Source organism: Danio rerio, chromosome 4 (assembly GCF_052040795.2).
Source record: "Danio rerio strain M-AB ecotype USA chromosome 4, GRCz13ab, whole genome shotgun sequence".
Lineage (NCBI taxonomy): Eukaryota > Metazoa > Chordata > Actinopteri > Cypriniformes > Danionidae > Danio > Danio rerio.
The window spans coordinates 56,730,001-56,753,691 of NC_141024.2; the positions used below are offsets into that span (position 1 = coordinate 56,730,001).

At 40.6% G+C, this 23,691-nt stretch overlaps 3 protein-coding genes, 1 long non-coding RNA gene and 4 other non-coding genes across 10 annotated transcripts in view; 6 read left to right on the top strand and 2 right to left on the bottom strand.

Annotated features, from left to right (window-relative positions):
- LOC796311 (zinc finger MYM-type protein 1) overlaps positions 1-23,691 on the top strand; it is an 854,498-nt gene that overhangs the window by 637,432 nt on the left and 193,375 nt on the right. The window lies entirely within an intron of this gene.
- LOC148682203 (uncharacterized) overlaps positions 1-23,691 on the bottom strand; it is a 429,467-nt gene that overhangs the window by 237,587 nt on the left and 168,189 nt on the right. The window lies entirely within an intron of this gene.
- zgc:113135 overlaps positions 1-23,691 on the top strand; it is a 1,020,739-nt gene that overhangs the window by 178,968 nt on the left and 818,080 nt on the right. The gene's annotated exons all lie outside the window — the stretch shown is intronic.
- LOC137494197 (5S ribosomal RNA) lies at positions 4,798-4,916 on the top strand. The gene has a single exon (XR_015486288.1). It is a non-coding gene; the product is annotated as a 5S ribosomal RNA (ribosomal RNA).
- LOC137494186 (5S ribosomal RNA) lies at positions 4,975-5,093 on the top strand. The gene has a single exon (XR_015486289.1). It is a non-coding gene; the product is annotated as a 5S ribosomal RNA (ribosomal RNA).
- LOC137494175 (5S ribosomal RNA) lies at positions 5,152-5,270 on the top strand. Its single transcript, XR_015486290.1, has one exon. It is a non-coding gene; the product is annotated as a 5S ribosomal RNA (ribosomal RNA).
- On the top strand, positions 5,329-5,447 carry LOC137494091 (5S ribosomal RNA). The gene has a single exon (XR_015486291.1). It is a non-coding gene; the product is annotated as a 5S ribosomal RNA (ribosomal RNA).
- The window catches only part of LOC101886882 (gastrula zinc finger protein XlCGF57.1-like), a 513,813-nt gene continuing 508,060 nt past the window's right edge, over positions 17,939-23,691 (bottom strand). The window contains exons 2-3 of one of the 3 annotated variants that reach the window (XM_087245709.2): positions 23,495-23,548; positions 17,940-22,599 (exon numbers count right to left, since the gene is read on the bottom strand). In XM_087245709.2, the coding sequence (XP_087101835.1) occupies positions 21,491-22,599; positions 23,495-23,513 (1,128 nt within the window). In that variant the 5' untranslated portion in view covers positions 23,514-23,548 and the 3' untranslated portion in view covers positions 17,940-21,490. Of the gene's footprint in view, positions 22,600-23,494; positions 23,549-23,691 lie in introns of all 3 variants that reach the window. The other 2 variants (NM_001441790.1, XM_088649648.1) reach the window with 2 other exon arrangements.

Consider the following 23,691-nt stretch of genomic DNA (forward strand, 5'->3'; position numbering starts at 1 on the left):
CCAACTGCTGAATGAGTTTATGAAGTAATGTGCTATATATGCTTAGAAGCATAATCATAATGATAACTTATTTTAGTTAATTAGATAAGTTCGTTTTAATTCTAATGTCTTATTTTTCACAACAGCACACATACATGTAAATCTGGAATCACCAGAGAGATTCTGACTGCATCAGCAACTAAACAGCCGCTTTCTTTAAATAGAGAAACATACAGAATAACATCAGCAGTTCATTGTTCATCTTGAACTTATACACTGGCTCTACTCTCCTCCACAACGGTGACACACAGAAGAAACTAGCTTCAGGTTTTACAGTAAAATACTGTTTTTTCCTTGTTTTAACGGTAATCTACTGGCAGCTGTGGTTGCCAGCAATATACTGTTTTTTTTACAGTCTACTTCCGTAGTTTAAATTAACAGTATATTACTGTTAAAATACATTTTTACACTGTGTTTTTACCTCTCACACCTTTAACACTTTAAACCCCAGAGCATATACTTCAGTTTTAATTGAAGTGTCCACACTACTGAGTGTTTAAGAAACATGTAGCAAAGCTGAAGTAAATTCATTAATTAACTGACTAATTAAATGATAATTGAGGATTAACAATGAATAAATGAAGAAATACTGAAGGGAAAAAACAAGAACAGAACATACAAAACTTTAGTCACAGCTTTATAATGAAATAACCTAAAGAACAACAAATGATTAAATCATTTAAATGATCAGCGGATGATTAAACAACTCTACAAACATCATCACCAGCTACACTTATTACTTAATACATGTATTTTTGTATAACATCTACTAAAGTTCTTCTTGAGAAAAAAAGTGAAAGTTTTACGTCACCATCATGGAGAACAGAGTTTGCTTTAGTTGGGCTCTTAGCCCTGTCATATTTAACATTTATATATCTTGGCTGCTGCAATTGTTAAGAACTTTGTTTAAAAAGCTCCTTTGTTGTGGCAAGTCAGCCAAAAACCTAAATAAGATCTGGTGATGTTCATGTTGCTATTAAATGGCAGAGTCTGTTCTAATTTAGTATAATAAAATTTACTGCTGCTATTCAATGTTAAATCTATTGTTTTACATTATATGTCTATATATGGCAATGATTTCTGGAAGTTTTTAAGAATATCTTGGACAATAACACTGCTCTATGGTGTACATTGCACTCAAAGAGACATCAATAATCAGCATATGAACCTCAATAATGGTGACAACTAACAAAATTAACAGTTTAACTCACAAACAGGCAACTGAAAGTCTAAACATAAACAACAGCAGAATCAAACACAAATAAAGAAAACTGTTAGACCATCATACAACATTTATTTACACCGCAATGCCTGCTGGGATATTTGTACCGTGCCACTCCCAGCATGCATTGCAGCAAGAAACATTTGAATTGTTACCATTGTTGAGATACAAGGTCAGATTCATGAGGTCTGAGTGTGTATTTGTCATAACTGAACTGTTTTTGTATGTTATTTCTTAACTGTTAAGTAATTACAGAGGTATATTTTCTGTTTCCACTTCTCATTAATTAAATTAATACCTGCAATTAAGCATAAAATCTATTGCATGAGGCCCTTCTTCCAGCTTTATACCAAAACATTTATCAGAACTAATTTCAGACAAATAGATTTCTCTATTTATTGACTTCCCTATTTTATTGCTATAATACAAGCACTTTGTTAACTCTTTATTATAGTAATTGGAGAGTCTGATTTAATAAGTTCAAGGGTGAAGAGCCCAACTAAACCAGCCCCATTACGGTGACACAAAAAACACCTTAATTCCTGTTGGATCTCAATGAGAATAGTATGGAAGTCAAATCAGTCAGTAATAAGTGTGTCTGCTGTTGTTTGTGGAGTTGTTTAATGATCCTCTGCTGAGACTGAAGGTGTTTTATTTTATTTGATTTTATTTAATGTTGTAACTCAAGTCACTGTTTGTGTTTCTTGTTTCTTTTCTTCAGTAATTGTAATTATTAACAGCAGGTGTTCATCAGTGTCTGAATTCACTCATTAGTGTTCATTAAAACTGTCTGGTGAACTATATTAGTTAACTAGTGTATGGAATAGTGAACAAGGACACAAAGCGTGATTTCAAACACAGACTTCAAAACATCGAATCTGAACTCTGTTAGCTCACAGTTTTCTGCAGTTGGTTACTTTCTCGAAAACAAAAATATTACCCAGAAAGCACTGTTTTTAACAAAATGTTACTGTTTTAGTGAAAAAACATTATTATACCGTAGAATCTGACCGTTTTTTAACAGCAATTTTTTACAGTGCACAGATTTGAAGATTTTAACAAAAATTTTAGCAAATAGATTAAAAGAAGTGATGCCAAAAATAGTTAAAACAACGGCCTATGCAATAAAAGGAAGAGACATAGCAGACATAACAATGAGCATAAAAGACATCATAGAATATATGAAGGAGAAAAAAGAGGAAGGATATATAATAAGTCTGGATTTTGAAAAAGCTTTTGATAGAGTTGAACACCAGTTTTTATTCAAAGTACTCAAAAAGTTTGGTTTTGGAGAAGTTTTTAGAAAATGGATAAAGATTTTGTATAAGGGTATTTTAACGAAAATTAAATGTAATGGCTTTTTAACAGAATGTTTTAAAATAACAAGATCGATAAGGCAAGGATGTCCTCTGTCAGCACTTTTATATTCACTTGTGGCAGAACCCCTGGGCTTAGCTATCAACGAAGAAGAAAAAATAAAAGGAATTGAGATTGAAGAAAATAAAGTAAATAAAAACATGTTTCAATATGCAGATGACACTACATTAATAGTAAAAGGAAAAGAGAGTGTGAAAGAAGCCATGAAAATAGTACAACAATTTTGTAAAGGATCGGGGAGTAAAGTAAATGAAGACAAAACGGTTTATATGAAGTTTGGAAAGGAAACAGATTTAGCAGAATGCACCAATTTCAAAGAAGTAGAAGAAATCAAGATTTTAGGGGTTTTATTGGGGAAAGATGCCAGAAAAGCGAGAGATAAGATGTGGGAAGGTTTTTTAACAGATATAGAAAGGAGGTTAAATTACTGGAAACTAAGAACACTAACATTAAAAGGAAAAGTTTTGATTTTAAATGTTTTAATGGAGTCTAAATTGTGGCATGTTTTATATGTTTTAGAAATGCCAATGTGGATAGAAAAAAGGTTGAAAAAATGTTTTACTGATTTTTTATGGGGAGGTAAGCCACCAAGGATTGCTTTTAATACAGTTGTAGGGGAAATAGACAAAGGTGGGCTAGGTTTAATAGATGTAGAACAAAGAAAAATAGTTTAAGAGTGAAAAGAATAAAGAAGTATCTAGAAAAAGAAAACAAAGCAGAGTGGACAATGAAATATTTTTTAAACAAATGTGGTAATTTTAACATGGGAGATGGGATTTTACGGATGAAAACAAAAGCTTGGATGACAGAAAACTTACCTGAATTTTATAGAGAAATTTTAAGTGCGTGGGGGAATTTTTTAAAACAAGTGGAATATAGTCCACATGGAAGGGAAAACATTTTAAACCAACCTCTTTTCTTGAACAATAATATTTTAAGTCAAGGGAAGGTTTTATACTATAAGAAATGGATAGAAGTTGGGATTTTAAAAGTGCGGGACATTTTATAAGAATTTAAAGAAGGCTTTTTAACTGAACAATATGTTATAGACACAATGGAGGAGGCGAAAGAGGAATACAACAGAAAGGAAATTGAGAAAAATCTTGACATAATTAAACAGGCGATTCCAAAAGAATGGATAAAAAGCATAGAAAATTTTGAAAAAGAAAAAGAAACAAAAGAAGTGTATGTGAAAACAGGTGAAAAAATATGCAATTTTAATGAATGTACTGTGAAAAATATTTATTGTTTTTTTTAGAGAGAATGTTTTTAAAGAACCAACAGCAAACAAATACTGGATAGAGAAATACAAAAATGTAAAAGCAAATGAAATATGGGGAAACATGAAAGGAAGGTATGTAGAAACAAAAGTCGAATGTCTAGAAGTTTTAATAAGGCACAAAGCAATCTTTTCTGATGTCATTTTAAACAAGATAGGGATGGAACAAAGTGGAATGTGTAAAGTATGTCAAAAAGAAGAAGAGGGTTTTTTACACATGTTTTTATATTGTCAAGAATTGGAAGGTTTTTTAAAAGATTGTAAAGTTTTAATTAAAGGACTACTTGGAGACTGGGATGAAAATGAAACAGAATGGAACAGAGTAGTGATGTTGGGATGGAATAAGAACAATGAAAATAAGAAAATAGTAAACTTATGTATAATGCTGATGAAAAATGCAATGTGGGAAAGGAGAATTGTGGCAAAAAAAGAGAAAATGGTGATGGATGTATGGGGAATTTTTAAGAGGAAAATGGAGAGATATGTGGAAAAACTGTATATATATCATAAAAATGAGAACATTTTGAGTGAGCTGCACAAAATTCTGACGGACAAAGCATGTCAAGTTTTTAAAGAAATGAACTGGAAACTACCACATTTTTAATGTTTTTGAATATGAAATGATCTTTTAATGTCTGTTTTATTATGATTTACTGTAAAAGATTGTAATTGAAATTGATTCAATAAAAAAAAAAAAAAAAAAAAAAAAAAAAAAAGAAATGCCCGATCTCATCTGAACTCGGAAGTAAAGCAGGGTCGGGCCTGGTTAGTACTTGGATGGGAGACCGCCTGGGAATACCAGGTGCTGTAAGCTTTTCGAAGTGCTTCATTTGGCAGCTGATTTAAATAGCCAACGCTTGACAGCCTCTTTCGCTCTTTCGCTTACGGCCATACCACCCTGGAAATGCCCGATCTCATCTGAACTCGGAAGTAAAGCAGGGTCGGGCCTGGTTAGTACTTGGATGGGAGACCGCCTGGGAATACCAGGTGCTGTAAGCTTTTCGAAGTGCTTCATTTGGCAGCTGATTTAAATAGCCAACGCTTGACAGCCTCTTTCGCTTACGGCCATACCACCCTGGAAATGCCCGATCTCATCTGAACTCGGAAGTAAAGCAGGGTCGGGCCTGGTTAGTACTTGGATGGGAGACCGCCTGGGAATACCAGGTGCTGTAAGCTTTTCGAAGTGCTTCATTTGGCAGCTGATTTAAATAGCCAACGCTTGACAGCCTCTTTCGCTTACGGCCATACCACCCTGGAAATGCCCGATCTCATCTGAACTCGGAAGTAAAGCAGGGTCGGGCCTGGTTAGTACTTGGATGGGAGACCGCCTGGGAATACCAGGTGCTGTAAGCTTTTCGAAGTGCTTCATTTGGCAGCTGATTTAAATAGCCAACGCTTGACAGCCTCTTTCGCTTACGGCCATACCACCCTGGAAATGCCCGATCTCATCTGAACTCGGAAGTAAAGCAGGGTCGGGCCTGGTTAGTACTTGGATGGGAGACCGCCTGGGAATACCAGGTGCTGTAAGCTTTTCGAAGTGCTTGCTGATAGACTTCCCCGTGTCACAGCTTCGCTGCCATTATTTTTTCTCGCCTTCAAGGGCATTGTTTCTGTCGATGCTGTGTCGATGCCAGCTGAGCTGCGTCCTTCCCTGGTGCTGCGCCTGTTTTAAATAGCTGTCTTAAGCTGTTGGTGTGCTAAAAAAAAAAAAAAAAAAAAAAAAAAAAAAGTCAGTTTCCACCGGGGGTCTCATTATTCACCTTGAAGGGCAGGGATTTTTCTTCCAGCAGTCTGGTGTCAGCGGCTGGCTACCAGGCTGGCCTTGGAGATCAGTCTGCCTTCTTTCACCTGCTTGGTTCTCACCTCGTGCACCACAATGTGCCAGCATATTCTGTAAAAGAGAGCTTAAAATCTGCTGTGTACCAAGCTCGGATTCCCACTGGCTCGTTGAGAAAAAAGAAGTTCTCTAGATCCACTTAGCCTTTCCATATACCCTAGGAACGCCTTGATCAATCCTAAAAACTTTCTATTCAGGGACCATAGAAAGCGTATTGACTCAATGTATCTCAATGTGGTATGGAAACAGCTCAAACCAGGACCGCAAAGCACTTCAAAGAGTTGTGCGATTAGCTGAGCGCATCTCAATGTCTGCTCTCCCCTCCTAGCAGGACATCCATCTCAAACGCTGTAAAAATAGAACTGTTAAAATCTGTAAGGACTTAAATCACCCTGGTAATTACCTATCCACTTTGCTTCCATCTGGTAAGCTTTTCCGTAGCTTGATGGCAAAAACTGAGAGACTTAGGAGGAGCTTCTTTCCCCAGGCCATCAGGCTTCTAAATTCTAACCCGGTGTTATACATCACTTGACTCTACGTATATATCACTGTATTAGTCATATCTATAAGCTACCTCATATTGCTGCTATTCTTATTACTTTGTATAATTTTATCATTATTTTTTGCACATATTTTTCTTATTATTATTTAATTTTTGTTTATCTATACTTGCACTGTCTCTGGAGCGGACATGACCTTCATTCACTGCTGGTCATACTTTATATTATTATTTATGTGACAAATAAAACTCTTGACTTGACTCGATTCTCGTCAGTTTGGATGAGACGTTTTGCAGACGGCCAGTGGACTCACTTTCCAGTTTATAACCCTCAATCTCTTCCAAGAGCAGGTCTGAAGAAATGGGACGAAAGTCAAAAGTCAGCCTTGATGATATACCCCCACCAGCCCAACAGAAAAGTGCCATAACTATACTCAACTCAGGGCGGGAACATGGTCCGGGTAGGAGTACTTTTGTGAGACGTAGGCTTCCAGAGGTCTGGGGGGTGTAGGATCTTTGGCCACCCCTTGCCTGGGGGCCGGGTCGGGGAAGTGGTGCCGGCTGAGCAGGAGACTACCTTCTCCTCCTCTCCCCCCCCCCCACCAGCTTGCTGAGATCTTTGAGCTGGGACTGGATGCACTCTGTAGTAAGCATGCAGCAAGGTTCAGCACACAGACGCTCGGCTTCTGGGCCAACTGGTTCCCAATCATCGTCTTCCGACCACGGTAACCGAGACACCACAGGAACCGCCCATTAATTCGATTGCAACCACGCAACTACTCCTGAGCAACAACTCCTGAGTCACTTTTCGATGCTTTGCTCTTCCCATGGCCTTTTTCCGGCCAGAGGCAGAGAGCTCTGTGTGCTGCTTCAGGTGTCTGTCTAGACGGGCCGGTGTTCTGCAACAGCTGGGCACCCGGCACAGCATCTTACGTGTGTCCTTATTGCCAGCGCTGAGCGAGAGCAAAAGCCTCTTCTCTTCCGAGTTTGTCACCTTGTCAACCGCTAACAGGTGCGACAAGAGCCGGCTGTAGACTGAAGCAGAGCGTACATTCAGCCATGACCATCCAAGATCAATGCTGCAGGGAAAGACTTACACACTGAGGGGAATGGTTTAAAAGGAGGCGGCAGAGGCATCCACTTCCGAGTCATGACGCTGGTGACACTTCTTAAAGGGGAAAACATCCACCCCTGAACCAGGGGTATAAACCGATACCTTCAAGATCCCCTTGGTCCAATGCATGGATAAGCTGTAACTACTTTTGGGGGATTTCCCCATTCCTCTTTCAACGGAACCATGTGTGTCCAAGGAACAACGCACCGTTTGGGCAGCTTTACTGCGCCAGCCGTCGGAGCTTTTACACAGCCTTTTTCTTTCTCTTTCCCACAAAGGGATGGTATGAGCCCCATCGAACACGCACTATTTTGGCAGCTTTACTGTGCCAGCCATGGGAGCTTTTGCACAGCTTTTTTTCCTTCTCTTTTCCACAAAGGGATGGTATGAGCCCTATCGAACACGCACCGTTTTGGGCAGCTTTACTGCACCAGCCGCTGAAGCTTGAGCACTGCTTTTCCTTTTTCAAAGGGTTTAGTAGAACCCCACCAAACACACACACCTTTTTGGGCAGCTTTACTGCGCCAGCCATGGGAGCTTTTGCACGGCTTTTCCCTTTTTCAAAAAGAATCGTAGAACCTGATCGAACATGCACTTTTTCAGGACATTTAGTGGGCGTCATTGTGCCCACCAGTCATTAGACCAGCCATCTTCCAACTGGACCATGATAGCTCGCTAGAAAGACCAACAATCCCACAAACTGGCCTAGTCGTTCCAGACGCTTGCTAGAAAGACCCACCACCCTGCAAACTCACTGAACTAGCTCTCACTTGACCAAAGCTTGCCCGGGGACCCACACCCTTCCCAGGGAGCCAGGGTCCACGTTAGGGGGGCTGGAACCACTGAGCTCAATATCCCACAAATCACACCCCTTCTGCCTAGGGACCCACACCCTTTCTGGGGCCATCGCCAGCCCCACAGGGTTCTCGTGATTGACACCTGTTCTCCAGCAGTGCCCAAGCACCCCACTTTTAAGCCCGGGAATATGGACTTAGAGAAAAAGCATGTGCTAGTTGTTCTGTTGGTGACCCACCTGGCTCTGGGGCACCACCCTCTCCACCACCTTAATATACTGTGGTTCAGACAGCAGGGGTGCACCAGCCTTTCCAAGTTCCACTACCTATGGCAGTGCTCAAATTTTGAGGTGGCTGGGGTGCACCAATGACGCGTAGTTCTAGCAACAGAGGATATAGGAGTTCTGTGTTAACCTTGCTCGGTTGGCAGGGTTCGAACGTGTTTGCTGGGGCAGCTAGTCTACGTACAGACCCCTTGGTTCTTTCCCAACCATGCCGGGATGCACGACCAAATGCTCGCCAGAAACGGATGCAACTGCTCGGGCAGATGGCTTGGCCATAGACCCCTGCTTCTTTCCCATTGAGCCAGGATGCGCAACCAAAGGCTCGCGGGAAACAGATGCACCTGCTTGGGCAGATCAGCCTGGCCTTAGAGCCCCTGCTTTTTTCCCAATCGTGCCAAGAGGTGCGGCCGAAGGCTCACGGGAAATGGACACACCTGTTCAGGCAGACCAGCCTGGCCTTAGAACCCCCTGGTTTGTTTAACCGCTGTAGTGGCAATTTCCTTTAAGGAGGCGCTCTCGGTGGTCAAGAAACAAAGTCTTACCCGGGATGTCTTTTCAAAGCTTTTATTCTTTGCAAAGAAGGTCACAGTCATACAGCAACAACAGTTTCTGCAGAGTGAGACAATGAAGCAAAGTGTGCTCATCCTTTTATCTGGGTTGTGCTGCTTACGAGGTCAACTCCAGTTCAACCCAAACCACACATACCACGACAGGTGTGAAAACCATCCTGCTGCTTCCCTGTCATATATCACACAGCCCATGCCCCTTACCCCTAACAAATGTTCATCGTAAAACCTCAATAGGAGATAAGGACCAGGTGGTCACATACGGGAATGTAAGGCTGTATAAACAAAAGTACACTGTGAACACAAGTGACTTTTCACACATCTAAAGATGAGGAGTAAGCAAGTTTTCAATACACGTTCATTTAAAAATGAATTTCCATTACAATTCCTCTCTTTTTATCATTCATTGATAACTCACTATTAAATTCATTTTTCAATTGAATACAAAATCATACTGATTACAAAAATCATTTAACAGGTTTCTGCACACATCAAAAACACTAGAGATGTTTAAACACTTCTTCTTAATAGTTTCCCCATTAAGATTTATCTTTCAAAACATCCCTCTTCCCTGGGAGCCGGGCTAAACGAATAATCACTGTTATTGCGCTCCCGATCGAAATCGGACCCTCAGTCACCCCTCAGAGGTTCAAATCCCAGAAATTGCCTGTTATTTTCACATTATTGATTTGTTCACACGACAAAATTCTAGAAACATTTCTTCAATCAGTTAAAAATTACTAACACTCTACAGCAATTCATCAATAACACTCATGAACATAGGAACACATTGTTGTTTCTATACTCTTAAACATATATCACATTTACACCCTTCTCTCGATTTTCATGTAAATGATCACTCTTTTGAGATTTGTTACAGAACATATATAAGCAAGCAGATAGTTATCTTAAATTTCAAAAAATCTGGTTCATTAATATTTTTCCAATTAAGTAACAGCCGTCACCTAAAATTTTGTTCTCAGTTGTTTACAGTTTTTCCTTATCCATTTCTATGTAGCTGCTGCTATCATCAAAGTCATAATCAAAATCTTCACCCATGTCAATATTCATACCCTCTTCATTCACGGCCACTCTTATCATCTGATGGGATGTTTTAGTTGTAATCAGTCTGCCCACTGACCATAATACAAATCTGAATATACATGGAAGACAACATAATATCACTACACCCACTCCCAATACAGGTAACACCACAGTAAAGGCCCAGTAGATCCAGTTTCCCCACTTAAATGACAGCCAATCTAGCTATGGGCTGCTAACTTTCTTAGGTTCTTTTACGGTCATTCTCATGTGGGTCACACTGTCAGTAATGTTTTGCTGTAATCAGGTTAATTAAGGTGACACTAGCTGCAATGCCAGTGTTGTTCTCCTCAGACCACACATTCCTTGCACACGGAATGGATGGCAGCTAATCTTTTCTTTCATCTTCAGATCTTTAATGCGATGGTCAAGCACAGCTTATTCACCTCTCTTTTTGGTCGCTTTATCCTCCGTCTGCGTGCTGCTTGGTGTTGTATTCAGAAGTTACTGATTCACACACGCCTCTTGGGTTGGTGTTGTTTCTCCCCAGCTGTGACCTTGCTTCCCTCAGATAACAGCCTGCTGTTTTCCTTCAGATGGTTTCAGAGCCCCTCTTTCTCTCCTACTCCCACGTGGAATCCTCCTCAGGAGATGGAATTTTCCTGCAGTGCCCATCATGCACCCACGTGGCCCGCTCTGCGACCTTCACCGCCGTCTCCGTGGTCAGTAGCACTTGAAATGAACCCAGCCAGCGCTTTGCTCTCCAGCTCTTTCTCCTCAGGTCCCTGATCACCACAGACTGTGCAGTGGTCTCTCAGCAGCCTTCCCCTGTGCGGCCTTTACCTGCACACAAACATTGGACAACACATGAGACATATCTTACAGTAATTCAACATGTCATTCTCACACACATCTGTTGAGGGCAGCTGCTGTTTTCCCCCATTCACACCTACACGCGGTGGTTTACCAAAGAGAATTTCAAACGGGCTCAAATTCATTTTTGATCTTTTTCTCATTCTCATGTACTTCAGGACAATGGGTAAAGCTTGAACCCATGTAAGCCCTGTGTCTTCACAGCATTTTGCCAATTTGTTCTTCAGTGTACCATTTTCTCTTTCAACAGCGCCTCCTGAAGCTGGATGGTAACTGCAATGTGTTCTCAAATCAATTTCCAAATATTGGCCCACTTGTTTGATTGCTTCATTAACAAAATGAGTACCATTATCTGAACTTATTTTTCGTGGTATTCCTCATCTCGGCACAATTTCAGTCAGTAACGCTTTTGCTACCGCAGCCGAATCTTGTTTTGAGGTTGGAAAAACTTCAACCCATTTTGACCACATGTCAACCATCACCAAGCAGTACCGTTTCCCATTACATGGGGACAATTCAATGAAATCCATCATCAAGTATTCAAATGGCCCTGTTGGAGGTGGATGAGATGATTGTGGGACTTTTATTGCTCTGGCCACATTATGTGTGTTGCAAATTACACATCGTCTACAGAAATTGTCCGCAAATGTAGTGAACCCCTTTGTGAACCACAGTTCATTCATTTGCGCAACCATTGCTGTTTTTGACGCATGATCTTTACCGTGAAGTAATTTTGCATAATGTTGGAAAAAATGTTTTGGTAAACACGCCTTGCCCTCAGCACACATCCACACATTATCTTTCATCACACAGCCAGACTGTCTCCATTTGTTTTTCTCCAGCCCCGTCGCGAAGGTCTGCATATCCTGCAAAGAAGAACACACGTCATTGTTATCACCAACAGATAGAAAAGAACATTCGGAGTAATCCTTGTCTCGGGATGCTGCGACTTTTGCTGCTCCATCTGCTCTGGAGTTACCTGCAGAAACAGAATCTTTGTTGTTAGTGTGCGCTGCGCATTTACAAATGGCCAGTTTGTCAGGTAGTAAAATCGCATCCAGCAGCGCTGCCACTAAAGGAGCATTGAGTATTGGTCGACCATCAGACTTTAGAAATTTTCTGTGTTTCCACAGAGCCCCAAAATCATGAGCTACCCCAAATGCATATCTTGAGTCAGTGTAAATTGTAGCCTCTTTTTTTGCCATTAATTTACATGCCTCTGTCAACGCCACGAGCTCTGCTGCCTGTGCAGAATAGTGCCCTGGCAATTTCCCAGAGGTCACCACATCAAATTCAGTTGTTACAGCGTAACCAACTTTATTCTGGCCTGTTTGTGGATCTTTAAACGCTGAACCATCCACAAAGAGGACATTGTTACAATTTTCAAGTGGTTCGTCAGAAAGGTCAGGTCGTGGTGTACACACCTGTTCAAGTGCTGTTAAACAACAATGATGCTCTTCCCCATCTTCCTCAGTAGGAAGAAGAGTAGCCCCATTCAAACCAGTACATCGTTTAACAGTCACATTTGGCATATCTAACAAGATAGTGTGATATCTCAGCCAGCGGGCTGTTGACAGATGCGATGTTTTTTGTTCTTGGAGAATCATGGACACAGAATGTGGCACCATCAGTATCAATTCAGAATACCCAACAAAATCTCTTGAAGCCATCACAGCTTTTTCTGCAGCCGCCACTGCTCTTAACCAACGTGGCAGGCCTGCTGCTACGGGGTCAAGTTTGCTCAAAAAATAGGCCACAGGTCGTAGTCTACCTCCATGATCCTGTAGGAGTAATGACGTCATGAACCCAACCTCTTTCATCTACCATCTGAACAAATGGTTTTGTTGGTACAGGCAAACCCAATGCAGGGGCCTCAGCCATTTGTAACTTCATGTTTACAAATGCCTGCTGTGCCTCTGTTGTCCACTCTAGTTTGTCAGTGGATTTCATCCCCTTCCCTAATGTTAGGGCTCTCAGGGGTTGTTCCAAAATTGCATAATTTGGAATAAATGTGCGACAATATGAACACATACCCAAAAAAGACAACATTTGTTTTTTCGTTAGAGGTTTTGGTACATTTTTTATACCACTCACCCTTTTTTCAGACAGAGATTTGCTGTGTGGTGTAATGACGTGCCCCAAAAATGTTACCTTTTGTTTAACAAACTGCAATTTTGTCAAACTGACTTTGTGGCCCTCCTTAGCCAGGTGTTTAAGGAGAGTCACAGTGTCTTTCACACACGTCTCTTCATTCTCAGCACATATCAACAGGTCATCAACATATTGTAACAAAGCAGTTCCAGCTGTCAGGGTCAAAGGTTCCAAACTTCTTAACAACGCTTCATTGTATAAAGTTAGAGATGCTGTAAAACCCTGACACAGACGTGTAAAAGTGTAGCCTTTACCATTAAAATTGAATGCAAACCAAAACTGGCTGTCTTTGTCCACTGGCACACTGAAAAATGCATTTGCCAAATCAACCACTGAATAAAATTGTGATTTTTCAGGAATTTGTAACAAAATTGTGTACAGATTTGGAACTAATGGAGCCCTTTGTTTGACAGGTGCATTTACTGCTTGCAAATCTTGTACAAAACGCCATTCTGTAGGCATCCCATTATCCCTTATCTTTTTTTACAGGAAAAATAGGGGTGCGAACCTCAGAATTGTTGCATGGTACAATAACACCCTGTTCCAGTAAAGCCTCAAATACTAGGGTAATGCTTTCAATGGCTTCCCTTTTCAAAGGATATTGTTGTTGGCAGGGTCTGTAATCAGATTTTGCAGTCATTGTAACTGGCTCACAACCTTTAATCAAACCAACATCATATTTGCTTTTAGCCCACAGTTTGCTTGGTATTTCTGCTAAAGCTGGGTGTGTGTCTGCAGCATTAAAGTCAACCATGCAAGAATTCTTCACGCACACTTTGTCAATAGCAGTCACAGTTCTTGAAACAGCTGTTTCAGTTTTACTGTCCACCCGAAATACTCTCGAGCTCTCGGTCCATTCTAACCCTTTCTCTCTACTCTCAGATAGGCCTAAATCAGCCCAAGACTGATGTTTACCCTTGCAAACTGATATGTGAGGCACAGCCTGTGCTAACATGAGATAGAATGAAAGCTGCTTTTCTGACAGAGACACTGAAACTGCACACAGACTATCCTTTTAGTACATTTTCTCTAAAATCAACGTTTCATTCACATTTGTCTCAAACCAAGCTTTCTCAAATTCCTCATCTGTAAATTACGACATGTGACGTGCAATGCAGTTCACCAAGAGACATATCCATGTCAAAAGGTTTTACTCAATCTTTAGCCAATTTGCAGATTACATCAGCCCATTGATTGTTTTCAATGAGTCTGTGATTCAACCAGCAAACAACAAAATTCCTCCTTTTTTTTTCCACTCTCACACCTGAGAAGTCTGCTGTTAGAACTAAGTTTAATTTACACAAAATATCCCCTCCAATGAGTGGTATCAGACATTTTGGCAAACAAACAAATGCGTGGTTGAAAATTTTACCCCCCTCTGTCTCACAGGTCAGCGGAGCTGTAAATCGCTCGATCACTGTATGACCAGATGCAGACAGAGACTCGTGAAATTTGTTTTTCAAAGGTATTTCACACTGCAGGTCACATGGTCGTATGCAAGATCTGCTAGCTCCACTATCAGCTAGAAACTCAACCAATGTATTCTCAATCATCAGAGAGTATTTTGGCATATTAAAAATGCTTCATTAAAAAAAACATTGCCATTTCATTAGAAAAATGATCAACATTACTGTGATCAAAATTACAGTGGGAAATGCAAGCTTTTTCTTCATTGCAGAGAGCCAAAAGTATGTCAGTGTATGTGAGTATGTGTGTATAAAAATGTGTCTGCATTTAAACTTGTTAGTAAAATATGTTCACTTCCCTTTACTGTAGCTGTTGGCTGCTTGCCCAGACCCTCTCCGTTCTGCTCTTCCCTCTCCGCACATCAGCTCAGTTGTTGGTTCGCGCCTTTCGGATCAATCCTTGACCAAAAGTCCATCTCGGTGGCAAGCGCAGACATTTAGTACAGTTTCTCGTCATGTACACCACAGGCTCTGCAGATTTCATCGCCATCCGTCACATTCCAGTTTCTCCGTCTTCTGGTATCTTTCTCACCCTTGACACCTTTGTTGCCTTTGAATTTGCGATATCTTTGGTTGTCAGGTCTTGGTTGGATCTTTGGTTGGCCACTTGTATCAGAGCCATGCACAGCTCCCTTTCCGCTTTCTTCTTGTCTTGCTCTTGCTTCACTGTCAGCTTGTCTTCAGCATGTTGAGCACACAGCAGAATGTCCGTTAAATGTCCATTTCTCCAGTTCAAACAGATGTCCTCCACTTGCTTGAGGTGGGAATTTTGTTGGTGCGGTCGGAGGTCTTCTGGGATAGTAGCAGTTGAGGTCTGGGTCAGTTCTCAGGGCTCGCAGCTCAGCCACGGGATAGTGATGGTACGGCGGTACATGTATGGAAACAGATGTATAGAAAAGATTAGTAATGCTAATTAATCTTTCATTCACACTTTCACATTTTTCACTTGCTTTTTCCTTCACTTTATCTCCTTCATTCTTTTCCCTACATGCCACTTCTTCATTCTCTTCCCTACATGCCAGCTGCCTCTGCAGCATTTTCCTCTTTGCCTCTTATCTGCCTTTTTGAGCCAACAATCAAGTGTCCACACGACACACACACATGCCTTTCACAAAAACAACCTGCTTTTCCTTCTGCCTTCTCAATCAACTCTTTCATTTTGTTTAACCTAGTAACACTCAACATTCCCTTTCCCTCAGAAACTTGTGATACTTTATTAGTTTTCCTATATCTTGCATGCTTTTTAAAAAAAAAAATTTTCCATATAATTTTTTTCTATATTTCAAAACACCGGTTTATCATATTTTCTCACTTTACTTTGGGACTTCCCCATGCTGGCAATGATCTATCCCCTGGACTTTGTCGGTACCTATTAATCTGTTGGACGTCTCCAACAGATGTCGATTTTTCACCTAAAATCGAAAAGTTAAGCTATGCAGCTCTAATTTTGTGGCCCCCAATTTCAACCCCCTTTTAGAAGTAAATCGCTTGGCCCCTGATTTCAACCTCCTTCTGGAAGTAAATCGCACAGCCCCCTGATTTCAACCCCCTCCCGGGAGTAAATCGCAGTTAGCTAGCCAAACATATTAGAAAGGTCTTGATCTTAGTCAGGCGCCAGATCTCACTTGTGTAAGGTCTTGATCTCAGCTAAACGCCAGATCTCACTTGTAAAAAAGGTCTCGATCCCCACCTGATGTCAGATCTCACTTGTATTAATCACGTCGCTATCCCACAAAGACAGACCCGCCAGCATGGTGATGACCCAAATTGCAGTAAAAACCCTTTTAAATTGCCTAATCAAATGCCCAAAACTTGTTAGATTTCTTTTTTAACAATAAACAAAGAATTTGTTTCTTACCAGAGAGTTCAGATGCCACTGAGTTCTTTTTCCCAGATGTCAGTGGGGTTCTTCTCCGAGCCCGGCGGTCGGCCCCTCAACCAAGCGGGGCAGGGCTGTGACACGAAGTCCCAGGATGATCAGTCACCGTCCGCAGGGTCCGGAAAAGTTCCTCCAAGACATCCCACTATTCTGACACCAAATTGTAGTGGCAATTTTCTTTAAGGAGGCGCTCTCGGTGGTCAAGAAACAAAGTCTTACCCGGGATGTCTTTTCAAAGCTTTTATTCTTTGCAAAGAAGGTCACAGTCATACAGCAACAACAGTTTCTGCAGAGTGAGACAATGAAGCAAAGTGTGCTCATCCTTTTATCTGGGTTGTGCTGCTTACGAGGTCAACTCCAGTTCAACCCAAACCACACATACCACGACAGGTGTGAAAACCATCCTGCTGCTTCCCTGTCATATATCACACAGCCCATGCCCCTTACCCCTAACAAATGTTCATCTTAAAGCCTAATTGGAAAGATAAGGACCAGGTGGTCACATACGGGAATGTAAGGCTGTATAAACAAAAGTACACTGTGAACACAAGTGACTTTTCACACATCTAAAGATGAGGAGTAAGCAAGTTTTCCCTACACATGTTCATCTAAAACTGAATTTCCATTACAGCCGTAACACCCATTGTCGCTATCGTTAGCTTAAAATATTTCCGGCATCAACAGCAGTAGGCGTCGCGGTCATTTCCTTGCGCAGGCTTAACCCAAGTGCAATTCGGATTCCTTGGCCACAGCGACACTTTCCCATTTTAGCCGACAAACTGGGCTAGTGACTATCTTGTTCTGTACGTCACCTCAAGTAACCATATGACGGGTGCGCACGCTTTCACGCTTTCTGTTATGACGTGGAGTGTGAGGTGCACTCAACGTTACGCTGCATAAATTTTTAATTAGCCTACATTAGTAACAGTTCATTTTGTTACGGTATGAACTTAATCCTAGGAAAGGCAAAAATAAATGAAAAAAATTAAGACCTTTTTAATAAAATTCAAGCCTTTATTTACAAAATTCAAGGCTATTAAGGCCTTCATTTGAGATTATGAAATTTAAGAGTTTTTCAATGCTTTTAAGACCCCACGGGTACTCTGGACATGGACCTTCAGCATGCAGTGGGACGGTTTGCTGCTAAGTGTGACATGGCAGGGAAAGAAACAGCACCTCTAAGTCAGAAACCATAATGCTTGACTGAAAAACAGTGGCCACCTCCAGTTTGGTGGAGAGTCCTTACCCCAAATGGAGTTTAAGTATCTGCATTTTTTTGCCATGAGGAATGGAATATGAGATTAAAAGATGGATCAGTGCAGCGGCAGCAGTAATGCAGTTGATGTAATTGTCTGTTGTGGTGAAGGAGCTGAGACGAAAGGTAATCTAAGTACTTACTCACACCTATGGTCATAACTGAAAGGACAAGATCTCGGATACACCCGGACACATTTTACAAAGTGTTATGACCCGCTTGTTTGAGTCGCAGCATAAAAGAGAGATGAGCCAACAAAATAGCCTGAATGCAAATGATTTATTATAAAATGTAACTCATAGAACAATCAATCAATGCAACCAACAAATGTCTAGGGATACTAATGAAGATAAAGAACTTAGGATATAATCACAACAACATTTTAACTACATGATATAAGTAATGCAAAACAAAACCATAATGTGAAAGAGTCAATGAGATGGCAGGTCTTGACATGAGGACTCCTGAGTAGCCACAGGTCCTGAGGTAGCTAGCACAACTGCTTTTATATAGCCATTGATGAGTAATGCAGGCATCCAATCACGATTTACCAAATACTCCAATCTGGATTTCTCATTCAGGGAGTCAGACAGAGAACATCATCCAAAACAACACTAGCTACATGAATACACTGGAGAGTGGAGTAGACGAGATTTCAAGCTACAGAGGTGCTGTTTGCCAGATGTTTATGAAACTGTTCTTCTCTCAGCCGCCATCAATGTGTTTACATAAATGCAAGAAGCGCGGCACATTTACAATTACAATCCCCATCTACTGCAGTGTAGGAGTGTTGGAAAACCTATTATACTGTATTATACTGTTATTTATAGCCTATTCAAACATTATTCAGACATGAAACATCCTGTGCACATGAGAAAATATTTTAATGCATTCAGGTCATGTGTGCAACTTTTTGTCCATGTGTTTCTTAAGCTGCGCCGAATGAGCGAAACTCTGTAGACACTGATCAGATCTGTACGGTTTCTCTCCAGTGTGAATCCTCTTTTGTGTTTTAAGATGCATTAACTGATTAAACCTCGTCACAGTTTGAACACTTGTACGGTCTCTCCAGTGTGAATCGTCTGGTGCAGTTTTTGGAGCTGTAATAAAAGTCTTCTCACACTCAAAGCACAAATACTCTTTCACACCAGTGTGGATCTTCATGTGTTCATTAAGGTTTGGTGATTGGTTAAAACTCTTCCCACACTGAGTAGATGTGAATGGTTTCCCTCCAGTGTGGGTCTTCATGTGTTTAATAAAGGTCTGAGGAGCTGCTGAAACTCATCCCACATCGAAGCTGCGGTCACACTAGAATTTGAGCATGCAAAATTCTGTTGTACAGCGCTGTGAAAAGGAGCCGGATTAAACAAGATGATCAGACATTTAAAAAGCGAGCGATTGGTCTATATTTTACTAACTGTCCAGAGTAGGGCTGTAACGATACACGATATAAAATCGAAATCGCGACACTCAGATCTACGATCCTGTGTCGCGGTGTGATAAGGGAGAATCGCGACACACCCCGTGATACCTTTCCAATAACGTCACGCGTGCCTGCAAAAGTTAAGCTAATTAACACTTTTTTTCGTTCGACATTACAAGCACTGCTCCGTTTAAGCCCTCGCAATATTTAGCCGGGAGAGCTCGCACGGAGCTCTTAGTAAGGGACCGTCTGAATGTGTCAGGAATATCAAAAACAAAACCAACTTAACCCCGCTTGACAACCGACAACGCCAGAAACATTGCCAATGCTGTCAAAGCGGCCAGATTTTCAGCGCATATACGATGATTTGCTCACACTGTTAATGTGGCTGCGTAGAGAGGGATGGGCGTTCACCAAATGTCAGGTAACAGCGCAAACTTTTCTGTATCCGTGCTGTGCGATTTCTGTTTGAACCTTTGAGAGTGCTGACTGACAGGTGCGCGATGTGTGAGGTCAGAAAACACGACGAAGCTTTCAGTTAAGATGAACACAGTTTCTATAGTTATACTTTATTTAGAGATAAAGGTATATGACTCTGCATATAATCACTTCACAATCTTGCTGGAGTTTATAGTCGTTTCGATTTACTTCAGGACGCATTAACGCCGCTCTGAAGGTCTAATCGCTGTTTTAAGTTATCCAGAGCTGTATGAATGTACAAATCTTGAATATCACAATAGTATTAAATATTACTATTGTAACAACACAGACAGCAACACTTTTGCACAATCGATACCCAGCTGATTCAGTCGTTTCATAAGAGGACCGCGCCTCTTCTTTTTTCCTTGTCAACATAAAGGCAGTGAGGTGCGCCTCGTTTTAGACCCCTTGTTTAACTGCAAGGCATACTTATTTTGCGGGACCATAACGTGTAACCCGTGCCTACATACACATTTGCCAAAGAAGCAAAATGGAAGAAGAATATTGCTGTTTGATACAGACCTGTTGATGCTTAACCAGCGCTTATGTTGACCTGGATATGCGTAATAAACGCAACAAATAGGCTTTACTTTTTATTTTACAGCTTATAAAGCATGTACGCAGATTAATGCAATATCATATTTAAACAACAAAACTGTTTACAAAAAGTCTACATATGCGCGCATTGTTGCTGTCTTTTCATCACGCAGCGCGCGCACTTGAACCGCGAGGGAGAGAGAGGAAAGCATAGGCTATATCAGGACATAATCTTTAAAATAATGATTTCTATTAAAATGTAAAAGGTTTTGTGATTATAATAATAACAGCGGAGCTTTAAATAAATGCATATTTTCCGTAAAGCGGGCAATTTGAGGAAGTCTGCGATTTTTCTTTGACGGAAGAAAAAAACATATGATTGGGAAAAAAAGCCTATGCCGGTTATTAAAAAGAATCAGTCAGTATTGTCGTTTTGTAATATAAATTAATTATTTAAGTGAAAATAATTTAGGGCAGTCCTATTTATTTTATTTAGATTATTCTGCTCTTCTGTGCTAAACACTGCAGGTGCGTGGAAATGCTCTGTTGTTCTGTTCCGCTATTAATATTCTAACATATAAAAATAAATCAGTATTTTAAAATGCAATATTTAATGTGTCAGACAAAAAATAGACACGTCAATTTGTTTAATATAAAATTAACAGTAATCTGACCAGTTAACCGGTAATAACCGATTAATGTTGTCGGTTAGCAAAATTAACAAAATGAGCATCCCTAGTAGCTATTTAATTTACTTTTTCTATGTAAGAGAACTTGATTGAAAAAGAATTGTCAACATGCTTGAACCATCTACACAATGGAGTTTAGTTCTGTTTGGTTTTTCAACAGTATTTTGTTACAAAGAAAACAGAAGTGATATAGCTTTGGGTATTTATTTATTTTATATATGGCTATTTATATTGTTAATAATTTGCATAGTTAATATTGTTCTTTGTTGTTTAGTTTATAAAGATTTTTCAAATGTTATTTAATAAAAAATAGTTTTAAAAATCTTTTTTTGCCCACCCCACACGAAAAAAAAAAAAAAAATCGTGATACGAACCGAATCGTGGGTCAAAAATCGTGATACGAACCGAATCGTGGGTTTGGTGTATCGTTACAGCCCTAGTCCAGAGAGGTCATGTTTTGATCTTCGATAGGTCTCACACAGTCAAGTTATGCAATTTTGCAGGTCAGAATTCACCAAGCTTGAACTCTGCAAGGCAATGAACTGCGAAACTTGAGGCACGAACTTGCATTTCCGGTCTGACGCATTCACGTGCGTCTGAATGGAAGTCTATGGCGAGAAAAGTCCAGTGTGACCACAGGATCCTCATGTGTCGACTAAGGGAGAATGAGCTGTAAAAACGCTTCCTACACTGAGTGCATTTGAATGGTTTTCTTCATGTGTTGATTAAGGTGTGATGAGCGGGTAAAACTCTTCCCACACCGAGTGCATGTGAAAGGTCTATCTTCAGTGTGGATCCTCATGTGGTAATTAAGGGATGTTGATAGGCTGAAACTCTTCCCACACTGAGTGCATGTGAATGGTTTCTCTCCAGTGTGGATCCTCATGTGTTGATTAAGGTGTGATGATTGGATGAAACTTCTGCCACACTGACTGCATGTGAATGGTTTCTCTCCAGTGTGTATCCTCATGTGTAGATTAAGGTATGATGACCGGATAAAACTCTTCCCACACTGAGTGCATGTGAATGGTCTCTCTTCAGTGTGGATCTTCATGTGGTAATTAAGGGATGTTGATAGGCTGAAACTCTTCCCACACTGAGTGCATGTGAATGGTTTCTCTCCAGTGTGGATCCTCATGTGTTGATTAAGGAAGAATGAGCGGTAAAAACTCTTCCCACACTGAGTGCATGTGAATGGTTTCTCTCCAGTGTGGATCCTCACGTGTTGATTAAGAGATGATGATTGGCTGAAACTCTTCCCACACTGAGTGCAAGTAAATGGTTTCTCTCCAGTGTGGATCATCATGTGTTGATTAAGGTGTGATGAGCAGGTAAAACTCTTCCCACACTGAGTGCATGCAAATGGTTTCTCTCCAGTGTGGATCCTCATGTGTCGATTAAGGTGAGATGAGCAGTAAAAACTCTTCCTACACTGAGTGCATGTGAATGGTTTCTCTCCAGTGTGGATCATCATGTGTTGATTAAGGTGTGATGAGCAGTTAAAACTCTTCCCACACTGAGTGCATGCAAATGGTTTCTCTCCAGTGTGGATCCTCATGTGTCGATTAAGGTGAGATGAGCAGTCAAAACTCTTCCCACACTGAGTGCATGTGAATGGTTTCTCTCCAGTGTGGATCATCATGTGAATCTTAAGTTTGCTTTTGTTTGCCAAAGTCTTTCCACACTGAGTACAGGTGAAACGATTCTTGTTTCTCCTTTTCAAAAAAATATTTTTTTCCTCAGTTTTGACATGATGTTTCTCCTCTTTACTCCCCTCATTCTCTTCAATGCAGTCTGAAAGAAATAAATAAAACATTAGTTTTTTATTAAGTCTTAAAAACTCTCATCAAAAGCTGAAAAGTGAAAAGACATCACACACCTTTTCACGTACGTTTTTACAGATGTCCACATTGCAGGGCAGAAAGCAATGAGATGTATTCTTTGGCAAGTTTTGTAAATACCCAAGTGTCCACTTAATGGATGTGTGTGGTAGTGTTGGAGGAGATTTGGGATAAGGGTGGCATGTATATATATATATATATATATATATATATATATATATATATATATATATATATATATATTCTGTAGTGTTTGAGTTTATCTTTCAACAGGAAACAATGATATAACTTGTCATAAAATAACCCAAACTGCTCATGCATAGTAGAATCTTTATCTACTAGGTTCTGCAATATCTTGATTATATCTGGTTCTTTGTGTTGCTCTTCCCAGATTTCTGCAATGGTGATGGGAAATACTAGTTCTTTTATAGCTGAATACACGACAACCAGGTAAGGGATGAATGCAAGATAAAAGCACCTGGTGCTTCATTCAGTGTTCCCTTTCTGTACTCAACCACAAAGTCAAATTTTTGAAGACGAAGGGGCCAGCGGATTAAACGTGAGGTGGTCTTCGTGGAGTTCATGACCCACTGAAGAGTGGAATGATCAGTGACAATAATGAAGAGTTTTGGCTCCAGGAAATGTCTCCACTTTTCGATAGCCTCTAGCAGGGGTTTTCAAACTTTTAGGACACACGCCCCCCCAAGTTTGGCCAATTTCACTCGCGCCCCCTCCCTTTTTGTCCAGCGAGCCAAAATTATAAAGCATGTGCAAACATCACTCCCATATTATTTGCTGCGTTTAAAGTGCATATAATAATTACACTGAATCATAAACATGTAGCTTACCTGATTCAGTGTGATACATGAGTCTGTTTGTGATGTACGTACACACAGAAAATGCTGCTTCGCAGAGCCAAGTTGAAGCAAAAGGCAAGAGTACATCAATTTCAAGTTCCGAAAGTTCAGCATATTCTGTATCCACTGCCAGCCAGAATTCTGAGTTTGGTTGAGTCGAACAGTGTCTTCAAAGTACGGTCACTTGA